At 43.4% G+C, this 23285-nt stretch overlaps 1 protein-coding gene across 2 annotated transcripts in view; it reads right to left on the bottom strand.

Moving 5' to 3' along the window:
- Positions 1-23285, bottom strand: part of chst11 (carbohydrate (chondroitin 4) sulfotransferase 11) — a 106660-nt gene that overhangs the window by 23479 nt on the left and 59896 nt on the right. For both annotated transcript variants that reach the window (XM_085251169.1, XM_085251170.1), the window contains exon 2: positions 10425-10510. In XM_085251169.1, the coding sequence (XP_085107295.1) occupies positions 10425-10510 (86 nt within the window). The remainder of the gene's footprint in view (positions 1-10424; positions 10511-23285) is intronic.

Genomic DNA, 23285 nt, shown 5'->3' with positions numbered 1-23285 from the left:
TACCCCCCCAAAAACCCATCTCCATAGAGACTGTGTCAGCTTCCAAAAAGACAAAAAACAAACTAAAAACCAGCAACAAACAACTTAAACATAAACAATTACAAAGAAAGAACAATACAGTATCCACATCTGAACCAAAGAGTAAAACAGTGAAATGTGGATTATTAAATATTAGATCTCTCTCCTCCAAGTCTCTGTTAGTACATGACTTAATAATTGATCAACAAATTGATTTACTCTGCCTTACAGAAACCTGGTTGCAGCAGGATGATTATGTTAGTTTAAATGAATCAACACCCCCGAGTCATTCTAACTACCAGAAATCTCGAAGCACAGGCCGAGGGGGCGGTGTGGCAGCAATTTTTCACACCAGCCTATTAATTAATGAAAGACCAAGACAGACTTTTAATTCATTTGAAAGCCTGATGCTTAACATTGTCCACCCCAGCTGTGAAACTCAGAAACCAGTCTTACTTGTTATCATCTATCGTCCACCTGGGCCTTACACAGAGTTTCTGTCTGATTTCTCAGACTTTATATCTAATTTAGTTCTGAGCTCAAATAAAATAATTATTGTGGGTGATTTTAACATCCATGTAGATGCTAAAAATGACAGCCTCAACATGGCATTTAATCTGTTATTAGACTCAATTGGTTTCTCTCAAAATGTAAAAGAACCCACCCACCACTTTAATCACACTCTAGATCTTGTTTTAACATATGGCATAGACACTGAACATTTAACAGTGTTTCCTGAAAACCCTCTCCTGTCTGATCATTTCCTGATAACATTTACTTTTACAATAATTGATTACACAGCGGTGAAGAGTAGACTTTATCAAAGTAGATGTCTTTCTGAAAGCACTGTAACTAAGTTTAAGAATATAATCCACCCACTGTTATCATCTCCAATGCCCTGTACCAACACAGAGCAAAGCAGCTATCTGAACGCTACCCCAACAGAGGTCGATTATCTTGTTAATAATTTCACCTCCTCACTACGTACGACTCTGGATACTGTAGCTCCTGTGAAAACTAAGGCCTCAAATCAGAAGTACCTGACTCCGTGGTATAATTCTGAAACACGTACCCTAAAGCAGATGACTCGTAATCTGGAGAGGAAATGGCGTGTCACAAATCTAGAGGATCATCATTTAGCCTGGAGAAATAGTTTGCTGCTTTATAAGAAAGCCCTCCGCAAAGCCAGAACATCTTACTATTCATCACTGATTGAAGAAAATAAGAACAACCCCAGGTTTCTCTTCAGCACTGTAGCCAGGCTGACAAAAAGTCAGAGCTCTTTTGAGCCAACCATCCCTTTAACGTTAACTAGTAATGACTTCATGAACTTCTTCACAAATAAAATTTTTATCATTAGAGAAAAAATTACCAATAATCATCCCACAGATGTAATATTATCTACAGCTACTCTTAGTACCATTGATATTAAGTTAGACTCTTTTTCTCCAATTGATCTTTCTGAGTTAACTTCAATAATTACTTCCTCCAAACCATCAACGTGTCTTTTAGACCCCATTCCTACAAAACTGCTCAAAGAAGTCCTGCCATTAATTAATTCTTCGATCTTAAATATGATCAACCTATCTCTAATAATCGGCTATGTACCACAGGCCTTCAAGCTGGCTGTAGTTAAACCTTTACTCAAAAAGCCATCTCTAGACCCAGCAGTCTTAGCTAATTATAGGCCAATCTCCAACCTTCCTTTCATATCAAAAATCCTTGAAAGAGTAGTTGTCAAACAGCTAACAGATCATCTGCAGAGGAATGGTTTATTTGAAGAGTTTCAGTCAGGTTTCAGAGCTCAGCACAGCACAGAAACAGCTTTAGTGAAGGTTACAAATGATCTTCTTATGGCCTCTGACAGTGGACTCATCTCTGTGCTTGTCCTGCTAGACCTCAGTGCAGCGTTCGATACTGTTGATCATAATATCCTATTAGAGCGATTAGAACATGCTGTAGGTATTACAGGTACTGTGCTGCAGTGGTTTGTATCATATCTATCTAATAGACTCCAGTTTGTACATGTAAATGGAGAGTCCTCTTCACACACTGAGGTTAATTATGGAGTTCCACAGGGTTCAGTGCTAGGACCAATTCTGTTTACATTATACATGCTTCCCTTAGGCAGCATCATTAGAAGATATAGCATACATTTTCACTGCTATGCAGATGACACCCAGCTCTATCTGTCCATGAAGCCAGATAACACACACCAATTAGTTAAACTGCAGGAATGTCTTAAAGACATAAAGACCTGGATGGCCGCTAACTTTCTGCTTCTTAATTCAGATAAAACTGAGGTTATTGTACTCGGCCCTGAAAATCTTAGAAATATGGTATCTAATCAGATTCTTACTCTGGATGGCATTACCTTGGCCTCCAGTAACGCTGTGAGGAACCTTGGAGTCATTTTTGACCAGGACATGTCCTTCAACGCACATATTAAACAAATATGTAAGACTGCTTTCTTCCATTTGCGCAACATCTCTAAAATTAGAAATATCCTGTCTCAGAGTGACGCTGAAAAACTAGTTCATGCATTTATTACTTCCAGGCTGGACTACTGTAATTCATTATTATCAGGATGTCCAAAAAACTCACTGAAAAGCCTTCAGCTAATCCAAAATGCTGCAGCAAGAGTCCTGACAGGGACTAGAAAGAGAGAGCATATTTCTCCTGTTTTGGCTTCCCTTCATTGGCTTCCTGTTAAATCCAGAATTGAATTCAAAATCCTGCTCCTCACATACAAGGTCTTAAATAATCAGGCCCCATCTTATCTTAATGACCTTGTAGTACCATATCACCCTATTAGAGCGCTCCGCTCTCGCTCTGCAGGCCTACTTGTTGTTCCTAGAGTATTTAAAAGTAGAATGGGAGGGAGAGCCTTCAGTTTTCAGGCCCCTCTTCTGTGGAACCAGCTTCCAGTTTGGATTCGGGAGACAGACACTATCTCTACTTTTAAGATTAGGCTTAAAACTTTCCTTTTTTCTAAAGCATATAGTTAGGGCTGGACCAGGTGACCCTGAATCCTCCCTTTGTTATGCTGCAATAGATGTAGGCTGCCGGGGGATTCCCATGATGCATTGAGTTTTTCCTTTCCAGTCACCTTTCTCACTCACTATGTATTAATAGACCTCTCTGCATTGAATCATATCTGTTATTAACCTCTGTCTCTCTTCCACAGCATGTCTTTATCCTGTCTTCCTTCTCTCACCCCAACCGGTCGCAGCAGATGGCCCCGCCCCTCCCTGAGCCTGGTTCTGCCGGAGGTTTCTTCCTGTTAAAAGGGAGTTTTTCCTTCCCACTGTCGCCAAAGTGCTTGCTCATAGGGGGTCATATGATTGTTGGGTTTTTCTCTGTATCTATGAAGCGCCTTGAGGCGACTTTTGTTGTGATTTGGCGCTATATAAATAAAATTGAATTGAATTGAATTGAATTGAAAGATTTTCGAATTAGAGTCGCTCTTTTTCACCTTTCTGATGATGACCTCATTATTTTTGTCAAACCTGTCAAACGCTCATCTAAACTTTGCTGAATGAGTAAAGCAGCTAGCTTCCAGCCTGGATTAAATACCATTACCAGTCAAATTATTAGTCAAGTGTACCATCCAGTCATTACCCTGGGACCTGACTATTTACTGAAAGAATGACATTTCACAGCCTGAAACTCTTTAATGTGATATTCCTCAGAAACAAAATGCAACTTGAGTGTGATTATCAGGAGGTCATAGAGTCAAGAAGCAGGTTTGAGATGTATGGAACTGCTATTTTTTCACTTTCATGCAGCTTTTATACCTAAATTACGTTTTTGGTTCACGAGTTTCTGTCGTTCAGAATCTTGATGTGGGTATTATAAATCCTCCTATTTCAAACTTTTACATTTAACAAATAACCCACTGACTTTAGCCCCCTTTTAACTTTCAAATCAATTTATTTGTTCAGTCGTTCCAAATTACGTCAGTAACAGAAAGGAAACCGTTTCAAGTTACTACAAAAGGGCTGTTGTACCAGAATGCAGCACGTTACCTGATAAAGTCTGAACGGTAAGTGGCAAAAGTTTAGTCAGATTCAGGTTTTGTCATTGACCCATCTTTTAAAGCGTCTCTCTGCTATGTCAGTATAAAGCTGAAATGAAAGAGGATGAATGAACAGAGCTGTAAAAAACACTCCTCTGTATCCTTTGACAGAATGGTATCTTTAGCAGGTATGGAGTTTAATTCCAGTTCAAATGTTCAGCCATTATGAAAACGAGATACCTGGAATAAAAGTCTCCCTACAAAACGCCTTGTTTTGTCACTCTGCAGTCATCTGGAAACACCTCTGAGCAGTTATTTTCTGCCATTATCTAAGTTAGACTCCACAGCCATAGACAGTACATGTTTAAACTGATAGTGAAACTTGTGCTCTAACCGCTCTTTATGCTGCTGTGGACCTGTCATGGGTTTCATCTCAGGCTTCTTTGTGCTGTACTCGACTTTCTCACAGAATTTAAGATGTTTTCTCAGGACATTTAAATTCTGCCGTCACTGCTAGCTGAGGAAATCTAGGAAAGAGCAAGAATTCATGGGTTTTTTGGTGCTCTTCTTTTAACACAGTGCTGTGCATAGTTCAATCCAACATATTCATCTCTTCAAATAAGTCATTCCATTCAAATAAAAAGGATTTCAATGCACCTATCAGCCAGCACTAACCAGTGAAGTGAGTATAAACATGGATCCTGACATTCAAGTGGGAGCTACTCTGACATGTCAGCTGACTCCACACCGAGCACAGGAAATGTGAGAAAAGAGTGAGACACCAACACTGAGGTAACCAGCGTTTTTAAAAATATATAACCCCAAAATGTGATGCACACACACACACACACTGATGAATGGTTTAGGGGCAACCCAGGGGTCAGGGGTCAGGACTTGCCCAAGGATGCCTCACAATACAAACTGGAGGAGCTGGGGATTGAACCGCTGATCTTGTGGCCACCTTCATACTCCGTTTAAAAACTATTATTACAACCATGCATATCTGAACTGTTTGGCTTTCAACTTAACGTTGATGAGAAGAATTCACCAACAAGCCAAGAAACCTGCATAACTCTGAACGATTGTATTTTTCTTATCAGACTGTCCTGTTACTTTTGGACAAACTCATGCATGTTTTCTGGCAGCAGAAAAGTTTGTAGTAAGAACAAGAAAATAATTCTCTAACTTTTATTAAATGCACTTCAGAAGAAATCCTGGCATCTGGACTTTATGATGTCAGAGGTGGATATGGATGTGATTAGGAGACAACAGCAGTATGATTAAGGCAAACTATTGTTTTGAGCCCAAACAGATGGATCATCAAAACAACTTGAAGCATCTGTGTATCCTTGGATCCCTCAGCACAAACACAATGAACACACATAGACGATGTTAGCCTACATTAGCTGAGTCATTCCTTTTACTACGGCACAGATCTGAGCATCAAGTCTGATTTCTGATTCAGCATTAATGAGTGAGCTGGTATAATCTGTTATAACTGCCTCTGTGAGCCAGCCTGTCATTGCTGGTTGGAGGATAAAAAGGAAGAAGGATCATTAGCAGGTTTCTTTACTGTATTTAGATGTACTCTGATTTAAATTGTGGTTAATAAAACTATCTCTGAGGAGTCAGAGCTTAGCTTTAATATAATGTATTCTAAAAACACACAGGTTCAAGTCACAAAGACGAGGGTGTCATTGGGCTTTTGGAAGTCTAAGCGAGACCTTGTAGCTCCCGCCTTCTGCGCCTCCAGGGCTCAATAAGAGGGAAGTTAAGCCCTGAATTAAACACTTGACTTCAGATTTATTTAAAGTGAGCTTTTTTGTAAGAAAACCAGCGAGCATGTATTAGCTGAAAGCAAAAACATCCAAAAGAAGAGAGCGGCACGGAGAGAGAGGAGTGCAGATTATTACAGAGTAGCATATTAAAGGGCTGCGAGGAGCTGAGTGGGTAAATGAGAATACTGCAAGGGAAGCTTTCATTTACTTTTGTTTAATAAACTCTGGAGCTGTGTATTAAAAGTGACGCTGGGAAATTATAGATATGAATATGAGTAAATCTCTACATGCAAATAATAACAGTAAAGCTGCAGGCCTGTCAGCAGTGATGCTGGTGTGTGCAGGCTGTGTTTGCCAGTCACATGAATCATACCTCAGACAGCACGGCCCTGCTGACAGAACGGCCTGAGGACATGGACCCTGTTGCTGTATGCATGATTAATACCGTATATAGAGACATGATGTTGTTCACTAGCAAGGATGCCACCTACAGTGGGGCAAAAAAGTATTTAGCCAGCCACCGATTGTGCAAGTTCCCCCACTTAAAATGATGACAGAGGTCAGTAATTTGCACCAGAGGTACACTTCAACTGTGAGAGACAGAATGTGAAAAAAAAATCCATGAATCCACATGGTAGGATTTGTAAAGAATTTATTCGTAAATCAGGGTGGAAAATAAGTATTTGGTCACCTCAAACAAGGAAAATCTCTGGCTCTCACAGTTGAAGTGTACCTCTGGTGCAAATTACTGACCTCTGTCATCATTTTAAGTGGGGGAACTTGCACAATCGGTGGCTGACTAAATACTTTTTTGCCCCACTGTATTTAAACTGGTTCCAATATTTTGAAGTTTCATTAGATTTTCTGCATTTCGTTTCAATCATTTCTATCATGCAGCAGTTAAAAATAAAAACAGGTGGATGGAAACACGCCTACAGTCTGCGTAAACCTGCTACTGTGAATGACTGCACGAGGTCGCTGTGTAGCCACCATGTAGGCTGCTGCTTGCAAAGTTTATGTTTTGTAAAAGTGGATTACAGATGCACTAAAAGCACAAAGTGAGGTTTTCATATTTATATGAGTCTTACATTTATTTCTATTTATGATTCTGTTTTCCGCTCGACGCCCACACTGTCACGGTCGGACGGCCCTTTCCGGACGACCCTGCTTGTGTTTATGTTTTCTGTATATGTGTTTGTTTCTCCCTCCCTGGCCCTCGGGGTTGTTTACGGAAGTGCGCGCCGTGGGAGAGGCGTGTCCTGGCGACTGTCGTCATTGGGAGTCCCTCTTCGCTGTTGCCGGCCCACCTGCAGCTGATTACCTGACCAGTGGTTGGTAATCATTCCTCCAGGCTAGAAAGGGGTATTTAACCTGGACTCACGGCGACAGTCGACGTGGGATTATTACTCCGAACTGGTATAGTCTGTGCGAGCAGTGTGAGTGTGTTATTCGGCTAGCGTGTGGCTAACGCTGGATTTTCCTTCTTCCTCCAGGAGGGGCGAGCGGAGAAGCGAGTTGGGGAGCACACACACTAAGGGAGTTACTACACGGAACGCACTGGGAGCAAGGGACGAGCACGATTGGAAAATTGCACTTTTGAATGGATTGTTGGACTTGTCTGTTTCACTGTAAATAAACGCACTGTGTTTCTGTGAGCAAGAACCGCGCCTGGGTCCCTCTTTTCCGTGACACACACACACACACACACACACACACACACACACACACACACACACACACACACACACACACACACACATCTCTCTTTGACCACTGACCCCAAGCACCCTGCTAAAATTTACCCTAGCTGCACTAGAAGCCTCCTCTACATAGAAATATATCAATGGTGCTTCACATGAGTGGGAAAAATCATCCAGGGAAAATCAACTAACGCCAGGCCCATGTGCGCCTGGTCTAATCTTAGCTGTCCAGCAAACCGTTTAAATTCCTACGGTATGCTTTTAAAAGGTCCTGGGTGATAAATGGCCGACAGTGAAATGGAAACGGAGAGAGGGAGAGGATGAGGGACAGCCTGAGACAGCACGCAGCAGAACACAGTGAATAAAGGACAACAGGAAGCATGAGGTAAGACACTGTCGGGGTTAGCGGCAGAAGAAAGAGGCATGCAGACAGGAAGTGATAGATGGTAGGACATTGATCAGAGAGCAGAAGAGGAGCAGAAACTATCCAATCTATCACCATCACCTCCAGCAGTGTCCTCCTGTCATGCTCCTCTCCTCAGTGACTGCACTGCTGGCAGGTTGCGCTCAGCCCCGAGAGCCACAGCTGCACAAAATGTGCATCTCCACAGTGCTCCAAAATGTGCCTGATTTAGTTGATACTGCATACTGCAAAACATGTACACTTTCCATCCTTTCCAACCATCTTTTGAACATTAAGTTGTTGAATTGATTTTCTACCTTCGAGGCACTCATTGGTTTCAGCTCACTTGCTTGAGATTGGTAATCCATCACAGTGAACATCGAGGCACAGTTTCATTATCACAGCAAGCAGGGTTTCTTTGAACGTTCCCCTCTCTGATGCAGGCTGTTTGAAGTCAAGAAGACTCATACCTGTGCAGCCACACTCGCTGGTTCACCTACAGCCTGCTTTACATGCTGTAGTTTCCAGTTTTCTCATGAAAACTAAACATATTGATGATACACTGTCCAGATAAAAAGTTACATTCCAAGAAGGTAAAATACTCGAATTCTAATTGGAGATAAAGTATCTGAATTTCAGGCGTGGGACCTCGCCTCCAAACACTCGCCTGCGCCTCCCCACACAAGCTGTTCATCTTGTTCGGCCCTACACTGTAGAGGCTCTGGTATTACACAAAGGGAACAATCAAAAGAGGGTCAGTTCCTCTTGCTGGCAGGACATGCAGGGTTCAGCTTGACAGAGTGTGACGTCCAGCACCAACCTGGCTGCACTCAGTTCTGTGTACATGCACGTCTGTGTAAGGATGTCTGCTGTACCTGAAACACTGCATAGACCAATCCTATAGTGGTACCTAATAATTTGGACCAACTGACGACTCGTCTCTCTGATATTTGATAGTAACCTTTTGACTGCAGCACGCTGTTATTTTAAACTAAGAGGTGACCACACCTTTCAGGACGCAGTGCCTGAACTCTGCAGCAGCCCTCCTCAGCTCATCAGGTTGGCTGAATGAGTTTGCTTAAAATGAAACACATTGTTGTATGTTAGCATTTCCTTTCATCTTGCATCCATTATTTCGGTCATACTTTATCTGTATGCTGCATTCGCTTTAATGCATGTTTATCCAAACTGGAGCATTTTGTAACCGTGTGTTTGAAGCAGCACACCGACACAAGTGAAGATTCATCTGAGAGGGACAAACTGAACTAGACCGAGTGCTGAACTTTATTTATTTTTTCTACTTTATGGGACAATTTTAGACTTTTCAGGTCAAAATAATAGCCATCACTGCCAAATCCTTCTTCTGTGAGCATTAACAGACTGGGCACAGATTGTTGCAGTTTTCACTAGACTCATTTTTCCATGAAATATAAAACCTATAAGAATATTCTATACATGGTATTAAAGTTAGCAATGACTTTGTTAGTGCCATCCTTTTAAAACATATGCTTTTCTCTGGTCCCCCTTCAGTTCAGTATAGCTTATGAACGCAGCACTGTTGGCAGCTACATTTAAAGTGCTGCCAAAGCTTCTTTTTACCCTTGAATTAAAAAGCTCTCTGGGTGATAGGAAATCATAGCAAACATAGCATATGCTCAGGAGTAATGTGCAAAACCACTGATATGGTTTGATTCATTTGATTTTATCCCAGCCATCGCTCTTAAAGTCATTCACATGGTAGGTGTTCTCTATTTTATGTCCTTTGCTTCTTTAATTGTAAGCATAAACCGACGAGGCTGAGGCCTGTGTCTGCATCTCCTTCTGATTTTTCCTGCGTCAGTCTCTTCACTGTAAACTGTCCAGTAAAACTCGAGCCATTAAAATGACATCACATTATACGCTTTAATTTCATGCTGGCAATCACACTGTTATAGCAGGCAGCGTGCGGTCAGATGGTCGTCGTCCTGTAAAGCGTTTTAAATCGTGAAAAATGAGATGAAGCAAGGTTTCACTGGCTGGGACAGACATGACAGCACTGTAATAGTCTCGCTGTTTATGCGATATGAAAAAATGCTGCAGAAAAGAGCTTCTAGTAGGAGTTTGTCATTTCCTCACTGTCCTTGAAAAGGGTAAATTGTGAGACCTGAGAAAAACCTCTGTCCTTTCTTGTGATTTATTGTCTGCTCTCATTTATGATACAATCGGGATGACTTATCACCTGAGGCCGGCAACATTTCCTGACCAAGAGACGGAGAATCAATCATTATGCTGAGCTTTCACAAACAGTCAGCTGTTTCCTCAGGTAAAGACTGAGCATCAGTCCTGTGGGCACCAACAGTTAGAAAAGAAAATATCTGCCTTCTAAACATGCAGGCAAAGACAAATATAGGCCTTCTTCCACCGCCTTCTTCAGGCGAAAACCTGGAGTAAAATACAAATGTGAAAACAGATGCAGGTGGTGATAAGGAGATGACAAGGGCGCTTATGGAAGTGGGACAGTGTCCTACCTGTGTGGGGTTGTAGAGCTCCTGCAGGGCATTGCGGGATCCTTTCCTACAGCAGCCTTCCACCATGAAGGGGTTCCTCCGCATGACTGGAAAACAGATGATGCTCCAGTAAGAACGGAGGACATTCAGACTTACTGCAGCTGTTCTGACACAGCAATCATTTTGACAGCATGCAGTGCAGAACACACGTCATCCTATATAAAAACATATCGTTTGGGTTGGATTATTTTTCATGCAGCTATCAGTGTGAGAACGCCTCCACGACACTTGAGGCTGGCTCCAAGCGTCCATCCATCCTTTCTATACAGTCTGTGATCTCAGCTCATAGCTGCTCAGCAGCGGTGACTGTGGCCACATGTGGTAAGTACACAACAGTAACGCCTTTTATTCCTCACACTGAACACGAGTCTGTCTACATCCAAGGGGGCTGTTATCCTTTGACTGATGAAAGATTAAATCCCAGCTTCCCTTTATTTTTTACTCCCTTCCTTGAATATCCCACATGTGGAACCATCACCTTGAACAACCAACTGCTGCAAGTGGCAAGCAGAAAGCTACAGGGATAAATAATGAGAGCAGTGACTATATGCCAAGGGCAAAGCCACAGTTCAGTGTTTATTTGGCTGGATCTCAGCTCTTTATACAACTCGATACAGAGCAGTAGCTGCTGGCACCGGCTCAGTGGGAGCAGCCAGCGCAACACTTTGCCTCGGCCAGCACACTCTCTCCAATTACTCTGGACGGAAAAGTGCGCAAGAACGGCGCAGGATCAACAGGAAAGGAAAGGAACCGCTAACGAGAAAGCCGAGGGTTTAATAGCACTTTGTTCTGCACGTCATCTGCCTCGTGTTCGTGGATGAACGCGTGTTCTTGCCATCAGGAAAGCTAACGATGAGAATAACAAGAGGTGTACATTCATTTCTACGGCGAGTTTCCATCTGTGAATCAGGTTTCACAGCATGTTTGCCAACCACAAAGCAACAAAGTAGGATTATACGTGGACAACAGAGTATGTTTACATTTAAAGCACACTGATACTGTTCAACTGATCAGGGGTTAAAATAATAGCCAGACCTGTTTCTAAACACCACAGACTTCTTATGGGTTAAGAACTATTATAATTATATGAAAACAAAGCAGTCAAACACACAGTTTTATATACGCTGTATGTTTGAAATGGATGGTCCACAGGCCTTCTGCACACAGGCCACAGGGCTCAGAGGCTGAGGAAGTCCCAGAAAGACAGAGGTGCTGCAATAAAGAGGAACAAAGGGATGAAAAAGACAAAATTACCAGAGAGACACAAAAGACATCAAATACTCCAAAAGAAAACTGAGAGACACAATGTGATTGCAGACAAAGTCACAAAAAACCTGCTGCAAAACACACAAAGAGAGACAACGCAACGATGAAATGATGATGAAATAATGAACAAAACAGCAGAGATGCAACGAGCAGTGGAAGTAAATATGAATGAACACAACCACAGACAAAGTTCTGCCACAAAGAGATGCAAGAAAGAGACTAAATGGCTACAAAGTGCAGCAACTGGACCACAGAGAGATGCTATTTCGAACAGTTTTGTGATGCTGTCAGTTTTGCGCATGACATGGAGGGCGTGGCTTCTAATTAATGATCAGTTATTGGTTAATGATTCAGGATCAGAAGCCAGATAAACACCGTTGTCCTGTTAGACCGACACTTTATGAGGGTGTGTGTCTGTGTGCTCGTTGGACATGCTGCAAATCTGCTGTGCAGAGCTGATAATGTCACAATGGATATTTGCTCATCTGCAGCATCTAACAAATGTGTTGACCGCAAACATGTAGCCTGTGTACACAATATCTGATGAAGATGTCGTTGCAGTGTCATCATCATTATTATTATGAATGTTATTTAGTGATTCATTTTTCCTGTTGCGGAGAACTTTCCGTCAGGACTGATTGAGGGGCGTGTCCTCGCCTCTCTCGTCCTCCGCGTCACAAGAGCATCAAAGCAAAAAACAGAAAAGGAGACTCTTGATTTTTTCAAATCCTGCTTAAAAATTGAAGAATGGGGTGTGATGGGGCTGGAACTGAGCACAGCCTGGATCCCTGTAAGAGACGTGTAATCCTCTGTTCACACGAATCCTTTGACAGAGCCCTAGGGAGTGAGCCGGTGCTTGTTAGTGTAACGAGCCCCAGCAGACAGCAATGACCTTCAAACACCAAAGGGAATGCTAGACAGAAAGGAGGGATGCCTTTACACACGCTATGTGCAATTAACCATGCACAGACACACACGAGAGCGTGATTGATAATAGTTTTGTGAAAGCTGGTCTTTAATAATGCAGTTCAGCACAGCACTGCTGTGGACGTTGTAAATAGGCAATTAATGCTGGCTTGGAGAACAAGAGCTCGCAGCACAGTAACGCAGTTGCATAGTATTTGCCTTTTAGGTGCTTCCACAGGCCAGCTCAAACCCAGCACATACACACACGTCTCCAGCACCAGTAAGTCAGTACAAGCTGAATCAGCAGACGGTGGGCCACTGCTGATTGCTGTGGACACAGCCCTGAGGTGGGTCTCAAGGTATTAAGGATTTAGTGTCTGAGTGTGTGTGATTGCACTGTGTTCACTGACAGGTTGCACAGCTGGGGGGATTCTTATTCACTAGCACCAGTGGACCCAGGGCTAACTGGAATGGAGGCCATAATAAATCAGGCATCGGTAACAGTCACTACAATTGAAGAAGAGGCTTGAATAGACATAAATGAGCTAGTTGTATTGTGGGGACCTTTCACTTGTTACTCCACATAAGAGCACTGTTACACATGTAACAAATCTTATTTGAGAAAATGATTATATATCTTAGCACATGCTCTTAGACAACTGGATGCAATAAAATAAAAGAGGAGGCTGAAAGCAACCACACAGAGCACAGAGGAACGCAACTGCAATGAAAAAACACGCAAAAGCCTGAGACAAACCAGAGAATCAATGAAAGGTATGATTTTACTTTTTAACAACGTGGATATTAGTTAATATGTACAAAGATATAACATCATTATCATGTTATGTCAATAGATACAACGTGACCACAAAGAAGCTTCCCACAGGGATGATGAAAATATACAGTGGGGCAAAAAAGTATTTAGTCAGCCACCGATTGTGCAAGTTCCCCCACCTAAAATGATGACAGAGGTCAGTAATTTGCACCAGAGGTACACTTCAACTGTGAGAGACAGAATGTGAAAAGAAAATCCATGAATCCACATGGTAGGATTTGTAAAGAATTTATTGGTAAATCAGGGTGGAAAATAAGTATTTGGTCAATAACAAAAATACAACTCAATACTTTGTAACATAACCTTTGTTGGCAATAACAGAGGTCAAACGTTTACTATAGGTCTTTACCAGGTTTGCACACACAGTAGCTGGTATTTTGGCCCATTCCTCCATGCAGATCTTCTCGAGAGCAGTGATGTTTTGGGGCTGTCGCCGAGCAACACGGACTTTCAACTCCCGCCACAGATTTTCTATGGGGTTGAGGTCTGGAGACTGGCTAGGCCACTCCAGGACTTTCAAATGCTTCTTACGGAGCCACTCCTTTGTTGCCCGGGCGGTGTGTTTTGGATCATTGTCATGTTGGAAGACCCAGCCTCGTTTCATCTTCAAAGTTCTCACTGATGGAAGGAGGTTTTGGCTCAAAATCTCACGATACATGGCCCCATTCATTCTGTCCTTAACACGGATCAGTCGTCCTGTCCCCTTGGCAGAAAAACAGCCCCAGAGCATGATGTTTCCACCCCCATGCTTCACAGTAGGTATGGTGTTCTTGGGATGCAACTCAGTATTCTTCTTCCTCCAAACACGACGAGTTGAGTTTATACCAAAAAGTTCTACTTTGGTTTCATCTGACCACATGACATTCTCCCAATCCTCTGCTGTATCATCCATGTGCTCTCTGGCAAACTTCAGACGGGCCTGGACATGCACTGGCTTCAGCAGCGGAACACGTCTGGCACTGCGGGATTTGATTCCCTGCCGTTGTAGTGTGTTACTGATGGTGACCTTTGTTACTTTGGTCCCAGCTCTCTGCAGGTCATTCACCAGGTCCCCCCGTGTGGTTCTGGGATCTTTGCTCACCGTTCTCATGATCATTTTGACCCCACGGGATGAGATCTTGCGTGGAGCCCCAGATCGAGGGAGATTATCAGTGGTCTTGTATGTCTTCCATTTTCTGATGATTGCTCCCACAGTTGATTTTTTCACACCAAGCTGCTTGCCTATTGTAGATTCACTCTTCCCAGTCTGGTGCAGGTCTACAATACTTTTCCTGGTGTCCTTCCAAAGCTCTTTGGTCTTGGCCATGGCGGAGTTTGGAGTCTGACTGTTTGAGGCTGTGGACAGGTGTCTTTTATACAGATGATGAGTTCAAACAGGTGCCATTCATACAGGTAACGAGTGGGGGACAGAAAAGCTTCTTACAGAAGACGTTACAGGTCTGTGAGAGCCAGAGATTTTCCTTGTTTGAGGTGACCAAATACTTATTTTCCACCCTGATTTACAAATAAATTCTTTACAAATCCTACCATGTGGATTCATGGATTTTTTTTTCACATTCTGTCTCTCACAGTTGAAGTGTACCTCTGGTGCAAATTACTGACCTCTGTCATCATTTTAAGTGGGGGAACTTGCACAATTGGTGGCTGACTAAATACTTTTTTGCCCCACTGTATATATACACATATATATACACACACACAGCACAGAGGCACTAATCATGGCAGCACAAGAACAAGCTCTGAGCACAAGATCCATAGAGGCTGGGGTCTATCACACCAGCCAAGACCCCAGGTGCAGGCTGTGTAAAGATGCCCCAGAGACAATCCAGCACATAACAGCAGGGTGCAAGATGCTAGCAGGCAAGGCATACATGGAACGCCATAACCAAGTGGCCGGCATAGTGTACAGGAACATCTGTGCCGAGTATAACCTGGAAGTCCCGAGGTCAAAATGGGAGAACTAAGTTCCTGTGGGACTTCCAGATACAGACGGACATAGTGGTGGTAGACAAACAGAAGAAGATGGCCGTAGCGATAGACGTGGCGATACCACACGACAGCAACATCAGGAAGAAGGAACATATATACAGAAGCTGCTTCCATCAGCTGGAGTGAGCTGTTATATTCAGCCTACGTGTTTCCATTTTTATGGTAAAACGAATTTCTCTGTAGGTTTGTGCAAAGGTGACCGTAAATGGCGGCGCGGCAGTAGCACGCAGCGGCCACTCCGGAGCCAAAACTGGTGCTGCATTGTTTGAGAGCGAGGGCTGAACTTTCTCGGGCCATCAGAGAGGCGAAGCGCGCACACGCCCAGAGAATCCACAACCACTTCAAGGACAGCGGCGACACACGGCGCATGTGGCAGGGCTTACAAGCCATCGCTAACTACAGGACGACACCACCTGCCTGTGACAGTGACGGCTCCCTCCCAGATGTGCTTAACAACTTCTATGCTCGGTTCGACAGGCAGAACGACGTGGCGGCGAGGAAGACCACCCCTCCTCCGAACGACCAGGTCCTGTGTCTCACTACAGCTGAGGTGAGGAAAACTCTACGCAGAGTCAATCCACGTAAAGCTGCTGGACCAGACAACATCCCAGGCAAAGTGCTCAGAGAATGTGCTGATCAGCTGGCAAATGTTCTCACCGACATCTTCAACATCTCTCTGAGCAGTGCCGTTGTCCCCACGTGCTTCAAGGCCACCACCATCGTCCCCGTGCCCAAGAAGTCTTCTGTGTCCTGTCTCAATGACTACTGCCCTATCGCACTTACACCCACCATCATGAAGTGCTTCGAACGGCTCGTCATGAGACACATCAAGACCCTGCTGCCCCCCTCACTGGACCCAATGCAATTTGCATACCGCCATAACCGCTCAACGGACGACGCCATCTCCACTGCACTCCATCTTGCCCTGACACACTTGGACAAGAAGGACTCACACGTCCGAATGCTGTACATAGATTTCAGCTCAGCATTTAACACGATCATCCCCCAACAACTGATCGGAAAGCTGAGCCTGTTGGGCCTGAACACCTCCCTCTGCAACTGGATCCTGGACTTTCTGACCGGAAGGCCTCAGTCAGTACGGATCGGGAACTGCACCTCCAGCACCACCACACTGAGCACTGGGGCCCCACAAGGCTGTGTGCTCAGTCCTCTGCTGTTCACACTGCTGACTCATGACTGTGTAGCAACACACAGTTCAAATCACATCATTAAATTCGCTGATGACACGACCGTGGTGGGTCTCATTAGCAAGAACGACGAGTCAGCGTACAGAGAGGAAGTGCAGAGACTAACGGACTGGTGTAAGGACAACAACCTGTCTCTGAATGTTGACAAGACAAAAGAGATGGTTGTTGACTTTAGGAGGACACGAGGCGACCACTCACCGCTGAGCATCAACGGCTCCTCTGTGGAGATCGTTGACAGCACCAAATTCCTGGGCGTACACCTGGAGAAGGACCTCGGCTGGTCCCTCAACACCAGCTCCCTGCACAAGAAAGCCCAACAGCGTCTCTTCTTTCTGAGAAGACTGAGAAAGGCCCGGCTTCCACCACCGATCCTGACCACCTTCTATAGAGGAACTATTGAGAGCATCCTGAGCGGCTGCATCACTGTCTGGTTTGGGAGCTGTGCCATATCAGACCGCAAGACCCTACAGCGGATAGTGGGAACAGCAGAGAAGATCATCGGGGTCTCTCTACCCTCTATTGAGGACATCTACACCACACGCTGCATTTGCAAAGCCACCAGCATTGTGGCTGATCGGACGCACCCCTCTCACACACTCTTTACACTCCTGCCATCTGGAAAAAGGTACCGAAGCATTCGGGCACGCACATCCAGACTGTGCAACAGCTTTTTTCCACAAGCCATCCGTCTCCTCAGCAAAAAGGGACTGACTGATAAACACGCACACACACACACACTAACATTATCACTCAGCTTAACTCAAATACCTCAAAACATTGAGACTGGACTGACTAACCAACACAAGCGCAAACACACTGACCTACACCACCAAACCATCGCACACACCAACCTGTAAATGCTCTTTTGCACAATATTATTACTAGATATATTATATATTATTATTTTTTTGCACTAACTTGTCTTGTAGCACCTTGGTTCCTGGAGGAACGTTGTTTCGCCTCACTGTGTATTTTTAAACTGTATATGGTTGAAGTGACAATAAAGTTGAACTTGAACTTGAACTTGAAATGAGACCACCCTGGAGAAAGAAGTGAGAGAAAAGCTCATCTTTCTAAATCCCTCACATGGTGCAGAACTTGCCCCAAGCACACATACAGACACACAAACCAAAATGTACAAGTTATATTAAATCTGTCCACACAGGCCTTATCTCTCTGCTCTGATGCCTCCAGGCATCACATACACAGCCACCACGCACAGCTGTACTAATGAACTTTTTAGTCTGCCAGTATTCCTGCGTGTGTTTGTTACCTTGAAGTAATGGATTAGTCACAGCGCATGAAGGCCTGGGACTGGTGCGACAAGGCTGAAAACCAGCTTCCAGAACTCTGCATGTAATCCAGTCAACAGGAACACAAGGTCACCTCTACCAGTACCTGGCTCCTTAATTAGTGGGAACTGGGCTGAACCTCCACCATCACCTGCACCAGTTGGCTGGATGCCTGAGCTCTGGAATCAGGTAAGGTCATGGGAAAGCAGAACCTTATTCACTTCCTCAGTGCTGACAGTATTGATTGTGCACCATCATAACACACACACACACACACACACACACACACACACACACACACACACACACACACACACACACACACACACGCACACAATGTGGATGCCAATAAGCTTTCAGACTCACAGATTCTCAGCGTACATGAACATGTACATTTCTAATGCCACATTTCGAATGCTACAGCGAGCAGAGCACGTTACAAATGCAGGCCCTGCATGTGTTTGTCAGAGATACTTGAAATTTAACGGCAATGGTTTGTTTGTATAAACAAACATGCATAAACTTTTCCAATAAGCAGATCTTCAGCTCTGCTTTTGACCCTTTATTTGCTAACATTTCTGAAACTTCAATACGCACAGTTTGCTTTTGACAGTTCTGTTATATTGTACAGCACGTGTGGATATTAGTGAATTACTAAGTAAAGTAAAGCTTTGGTTATTGATTAGCTGTATGGTGCATCAGCTGTCATGTTTATGCTGGCACTCTGCATGTCACACAGCTGCAAAGTTTTCCCTTTTCTCTTCAAGCTGTTGCAAAATCTTCTTCTTCAAAAAAGAGGGTTACCGGGGCTCACCCTGCACCCGGCCTGGGGAGGGAGGGGCCACTGTTGCAAGCAATTCAGTGCGTGTACCGCTGCAGTGAGATCTCAGTCCAGAACAATAAAGGTACAGAAATAGTGTTGGTTTGTTTTTTCTCTCTGACCAAAGCTGAAAATACTGCAGCCAGTTCCTGTCCATTAGTCTCTGGTGGATTAAATTCAAATTTTTTATTTGTCACGTACACAGTCATACACAGTACGATATGTAGTGAAATGCTTGGACAACTGCTCGTGACCTGATTAGCACAAGAGAACTGCAGCTACTGGTGATTTTAGTAATTGAGTACTGTTTTGATCTTTCCACTGATTAATTGAGTAACCAGTTAAAATATACTTTCAAAAATAGCCTTTACTCTGTCTTCTTGAAGTAGTTCCAACAGTATCTCCTGGATGAGGTCACTTTTTAGCCGTACCTCTGTGGGCTACACTGTGTGTGTGCAGACAGACTTCAGTTCCACATTAAACTACAACAACTGTGTAAAGCTCAGGCTTAGGTAAAAGCATGTTTGTGTGACTTTGGAATATAAGTTATATAGTTATAGTGTCTATGATATGGCATATAAGCAGCAGGCTACAGCCATGAGATCGTCCGTTCTTCTGCTGTAGCTTGAGGACATTGCCTCATTTGGCCTCTGCTCTCAGGGGATCTGGGCAGAACATGCTGAGCCATTAAGATGCTCTTTCACTTTCATTTCCCTTGAGATGCAGTTCTTCTAAGTTTGCTGTCTCATCAAGCATGAGTCAGCGAACTTAACACTGTTTTGGGTTCAAATGTGCTTTTAAATCAAACCCCAGCTAAGGTCTGATAGCCCCTGGAACTTCGAATTGGTTTATTTTACTTAGTCAACCCCGCCACACCGTTATTTAAATGTATACTTTTCTACTACAGCTCCTGATTTGATCTTTTTCTTGGACATATTAGACAATAAACTACTGCTAGATTTTTAAAGTTGGTAGTTGCCATATTTTGGTATTGCTGGTCACAACGATCCCTTCTCCAGTGCCTCCTGTTAGTAGATTTTAGATGATCCAGTCTGTGTTATTCTCAAACTAGCATTGCTGGCTGAGAACTGGTGTGTGATAAGGCACCAGCTCCAAACTGGCACTTTAATTACATGACGTGCTTTTAGAGCCAGGATTGAGTGTACAGGAGACACCAACACACATGAATGAAAACTTAGAAACAGCTGAAACCCATCAGAGGTGCTGAGGCAGACTGAGACATAGCTCTGCCTCCACCACTGACATGGTTCCTGCCTCCTCCTCATTCAGTAACACTCACTCCCCTGCCAGCCCAAATGGCAGCAGTCTCCAGCGTTACCTCGAAACTAAGAGGCGCTCTGCGCACTGAACAAACATCCATACGCACCACAGATAAAGAGTGCACACAGCATTCAGTCACTGTGATATGCCGCCTCCTCTCCTCCTCTTTGCTGTCACCATCATCATCCCACTGGTGAAAGTGCTCCAAAAATGTTCTGATTTCAAGTGTGCGCTCTTGTAAAAGCAAGTGGAGAAAAAGCCAAATCACTGAAAGTATTCTCCAGTAACAATGTTTCCATGCTGCTTCCTGAGGAACAGCTTTCTAAAATAGGCGACAAAAAACAAACTCATTTCACAATTTACTGAAAAGACAGAACAAAAGACTTGCTAAAAGATGTTTTTGTCTGAAAGCACCACGGAGCGATTTCTCAGCCAGGTGACAGGATTTAATAGGCTGTCAGCAGAGACAAGCATGAGAGTGCTCAGAATGGTGTGTGCTACTGTACACCAGTACAAAATGTGCCGTTTGAAAATCAGAACTATTCATGTATATATACTTTATTTGAAATGGGCTTTCATAAGCCTGTCTGTTCAAACGGAAACTGGATTCATCTCTGAAAGGCAAAGATTAAGAGTGAAAAGGGAGATGAGGTTGAAATAAATTTTTAAATGATATTTGCAGCTTAGTTTTTCTACATTTGGAAACTTTCACTTTACATATAGTTATGTTTTGGTTTTATAATGTGCTGAAAAATCAAGTTAAAGCACCTTATGTGTACTCGCATTGTAATTTAAGTCCTGTTGCTTTTTTAAAGTTTACAGCCCAAAACTATCCAGTCTAAGTCTTCAGGTCCCAAAGTCAAACGAACACTGCAGCATCACTGAGAGTTAAAAACGGTCTAAAGTCTTTCATCTGTAATAAAATGATCAGCGTTCTGCTCTACCAGGTGTAACAATTAAGTTTAACATCCAGGCAATGAAAACAGAATTTATTACATCTAACAGAGTTAGAAGTTAGCAGGATGTTAGCTCGCTAGCTTCCACCTAAACATGATATAGCATGTTCTGACTGAGAGGTTTCTGAGAAATTAAAATGTACAGCTCTGCTATCACTTCCAACATAAATGAAGACAGGAAACTAAACAGCAGTGACGTTTGCAGGGTTACTGAAGTTGGGCTAGCTGGTATATAATGATGTGCTCTCAGGCCTCCCAACGTGTAACATACGGACGATTTGTCACAGTCGTGGGTGTGTTAGACGTTGGGATGAGAACATGTTGTAACTATGCTGCTGCATGGGCTGGGCTGTAGTTACATCGTAAGGTTTAAACTGAGCTTTAAAATGAACAGTGGTAATAAAATCCCAGCGAGGCCGACGGCAATCACGGCCTTTTCTAGGGGCTCGTTCAGATGAACTAGAACAAGATGGAAACCATTCAAACAAGTTAAAAACACACCAGCCTTAATCTCCAAAGGCTGATTCTGTTCATCTGGACGTTTTCAGTGGGAGAATCGCTTCACTCATCCAAGTGACTTCTTCAGTCTGCAGGTTTCCAATCTTATGAACAGGACATTTGCACAATGACTGAAACCAGCCCACTGATGGAACAATGGGCAGAATCATCAGAATCAACTTTTGGAGATTTACTTACCTGGATGATTGAGAATGCATCAAGACACGAGCCTTAATAAACACAGCAGTTTGGGTCCAGAAGCAGGGTTCATACATCATCACAGGACAGGACCAGAAGTCTATCGGTAAACCCGTAAAAATAATGCTAAAGAAAACAAGCTTACCTTTTTTCAGTTTAGGTCAAACATTATCATGTGCACTATGCACACACATCAGCATGTGAAACATCTGTATCCTTCTGCAGGTTCTGAGAGTTAGATCTGGTTAAGATTTATTTACTTTTCTTTGAAAGTTAATCTGATATGGTTCAAAAATAAAAGCACAGTGTAGAAAATTATGTCTTTTTAAAAATGAGGCTGCAGTTTAATGCACAGTCTCAGCGGACAAGCTTTAAAGTGGCCTAATGCAAAACAAGCACTGCAGCTAGAAAGTATTACACTGCATTCAGTTTTCTCACCATCTGATTATGAATGAGTCACCTTATAAACAGCAGGGATGCTTCTGCACATGCTCGGTACGGGCCTGCAATCAAGCAAAACATCTGCCATCATCTATCAGCAGAGGATTATGGTCCACTGGAGGATGAACTCGTCACTAATCTTACCTTCACAGTAGGAAAGGAAGGAGAGACAATTCACACTGGGCCGCCCGCACATAATAATCAGCCAACACACACACACACACACACACACACACACACACACACACACACACACACACACACACACATATGAATCTATGTGTGTGTGTGTGTTACCGTCCTACACAAAGTGAAGTGCCACAGTGTAATTGGGATTTAAATGAACAATGCAACTGGAGCAGGGAAGTAGAGATACAGGTGATTAGCAATGTTGGCACAACTTCATTAAACAAAGCTCAATAAGAAGTTGGGGAAGTGATTTTCCCAGCGTGAGTGGGTAGGCTATAAAACCAATCAAGTCTCCAGTGATGATTGACTGCATGTGTCTTTTCCTGGTTGGAGCGCTCAGTCTAATCCCCTTAATGATGATTACTAACACGACGATAATACACAAGCAATTATGTCTGTGACAGTCCTCACCTGAGGCTCACAGGCAGAGTCAGGAGGAAAGAAAGATCTAATATTTCTCCAAACTCCATGTCTGCTCAGTCTTATTATCAGTATGCATCATAATAAGCTTTGACTGGTCCTGAGAACAGCAGGAGGCAAGAAATGCCAATCACCACGTTTGAAGATATAATCAAGTTATCACGGAGACACATTCAGAGTTTCTCTCATTATAAAGAAAATATGAATCTCAGTTAGTTTAATTCTCCTTTTCTTTTTCAAACTAAACAGAGCAGCTGACTGGATAAGGTTGTGGAGCGAGAACCCTGAGCCTTCTATGAAATGTCTTCACATCTTAACACTAGTAAGAATTGTAAACAAAGTTGGATTCATCACTCCATAAGACCGGCTGCCACTGGTCTTTAGTCCTGTTCTTTTATAATTTGGCATCCTCAGCCTTGTTTCTCTCCTTAAGTGCAGCTTCCTGACAGCCGCCCTGCCACTGAGCCCATTTCTGATCAGGCTTTGATTAGATGGATCCAGGTCCAGACGCATCTGTCAGATC

Source organism: Mchenga conophoros, linkage group LG17 (genome assembly GCF_057382185.1).
Source record: "Mchenga conophoros isolate Kocher_MC1m ecotype Shallow Benthic linkage group LG17, M_conophoros_male_GT1.1, whole genome shotgun sequence".
Taxonomy (NCBI): Eukaryota; Metazoa; Chordata; class Actinopteri; order Cichliformes; family Cichlidae; genus Mchenga; species Mchenga conophoros.
Note: the sequence above shows the minus strand (reverse complement) of the source record. Positions and strands in the feature narration are given on the sequence as shown.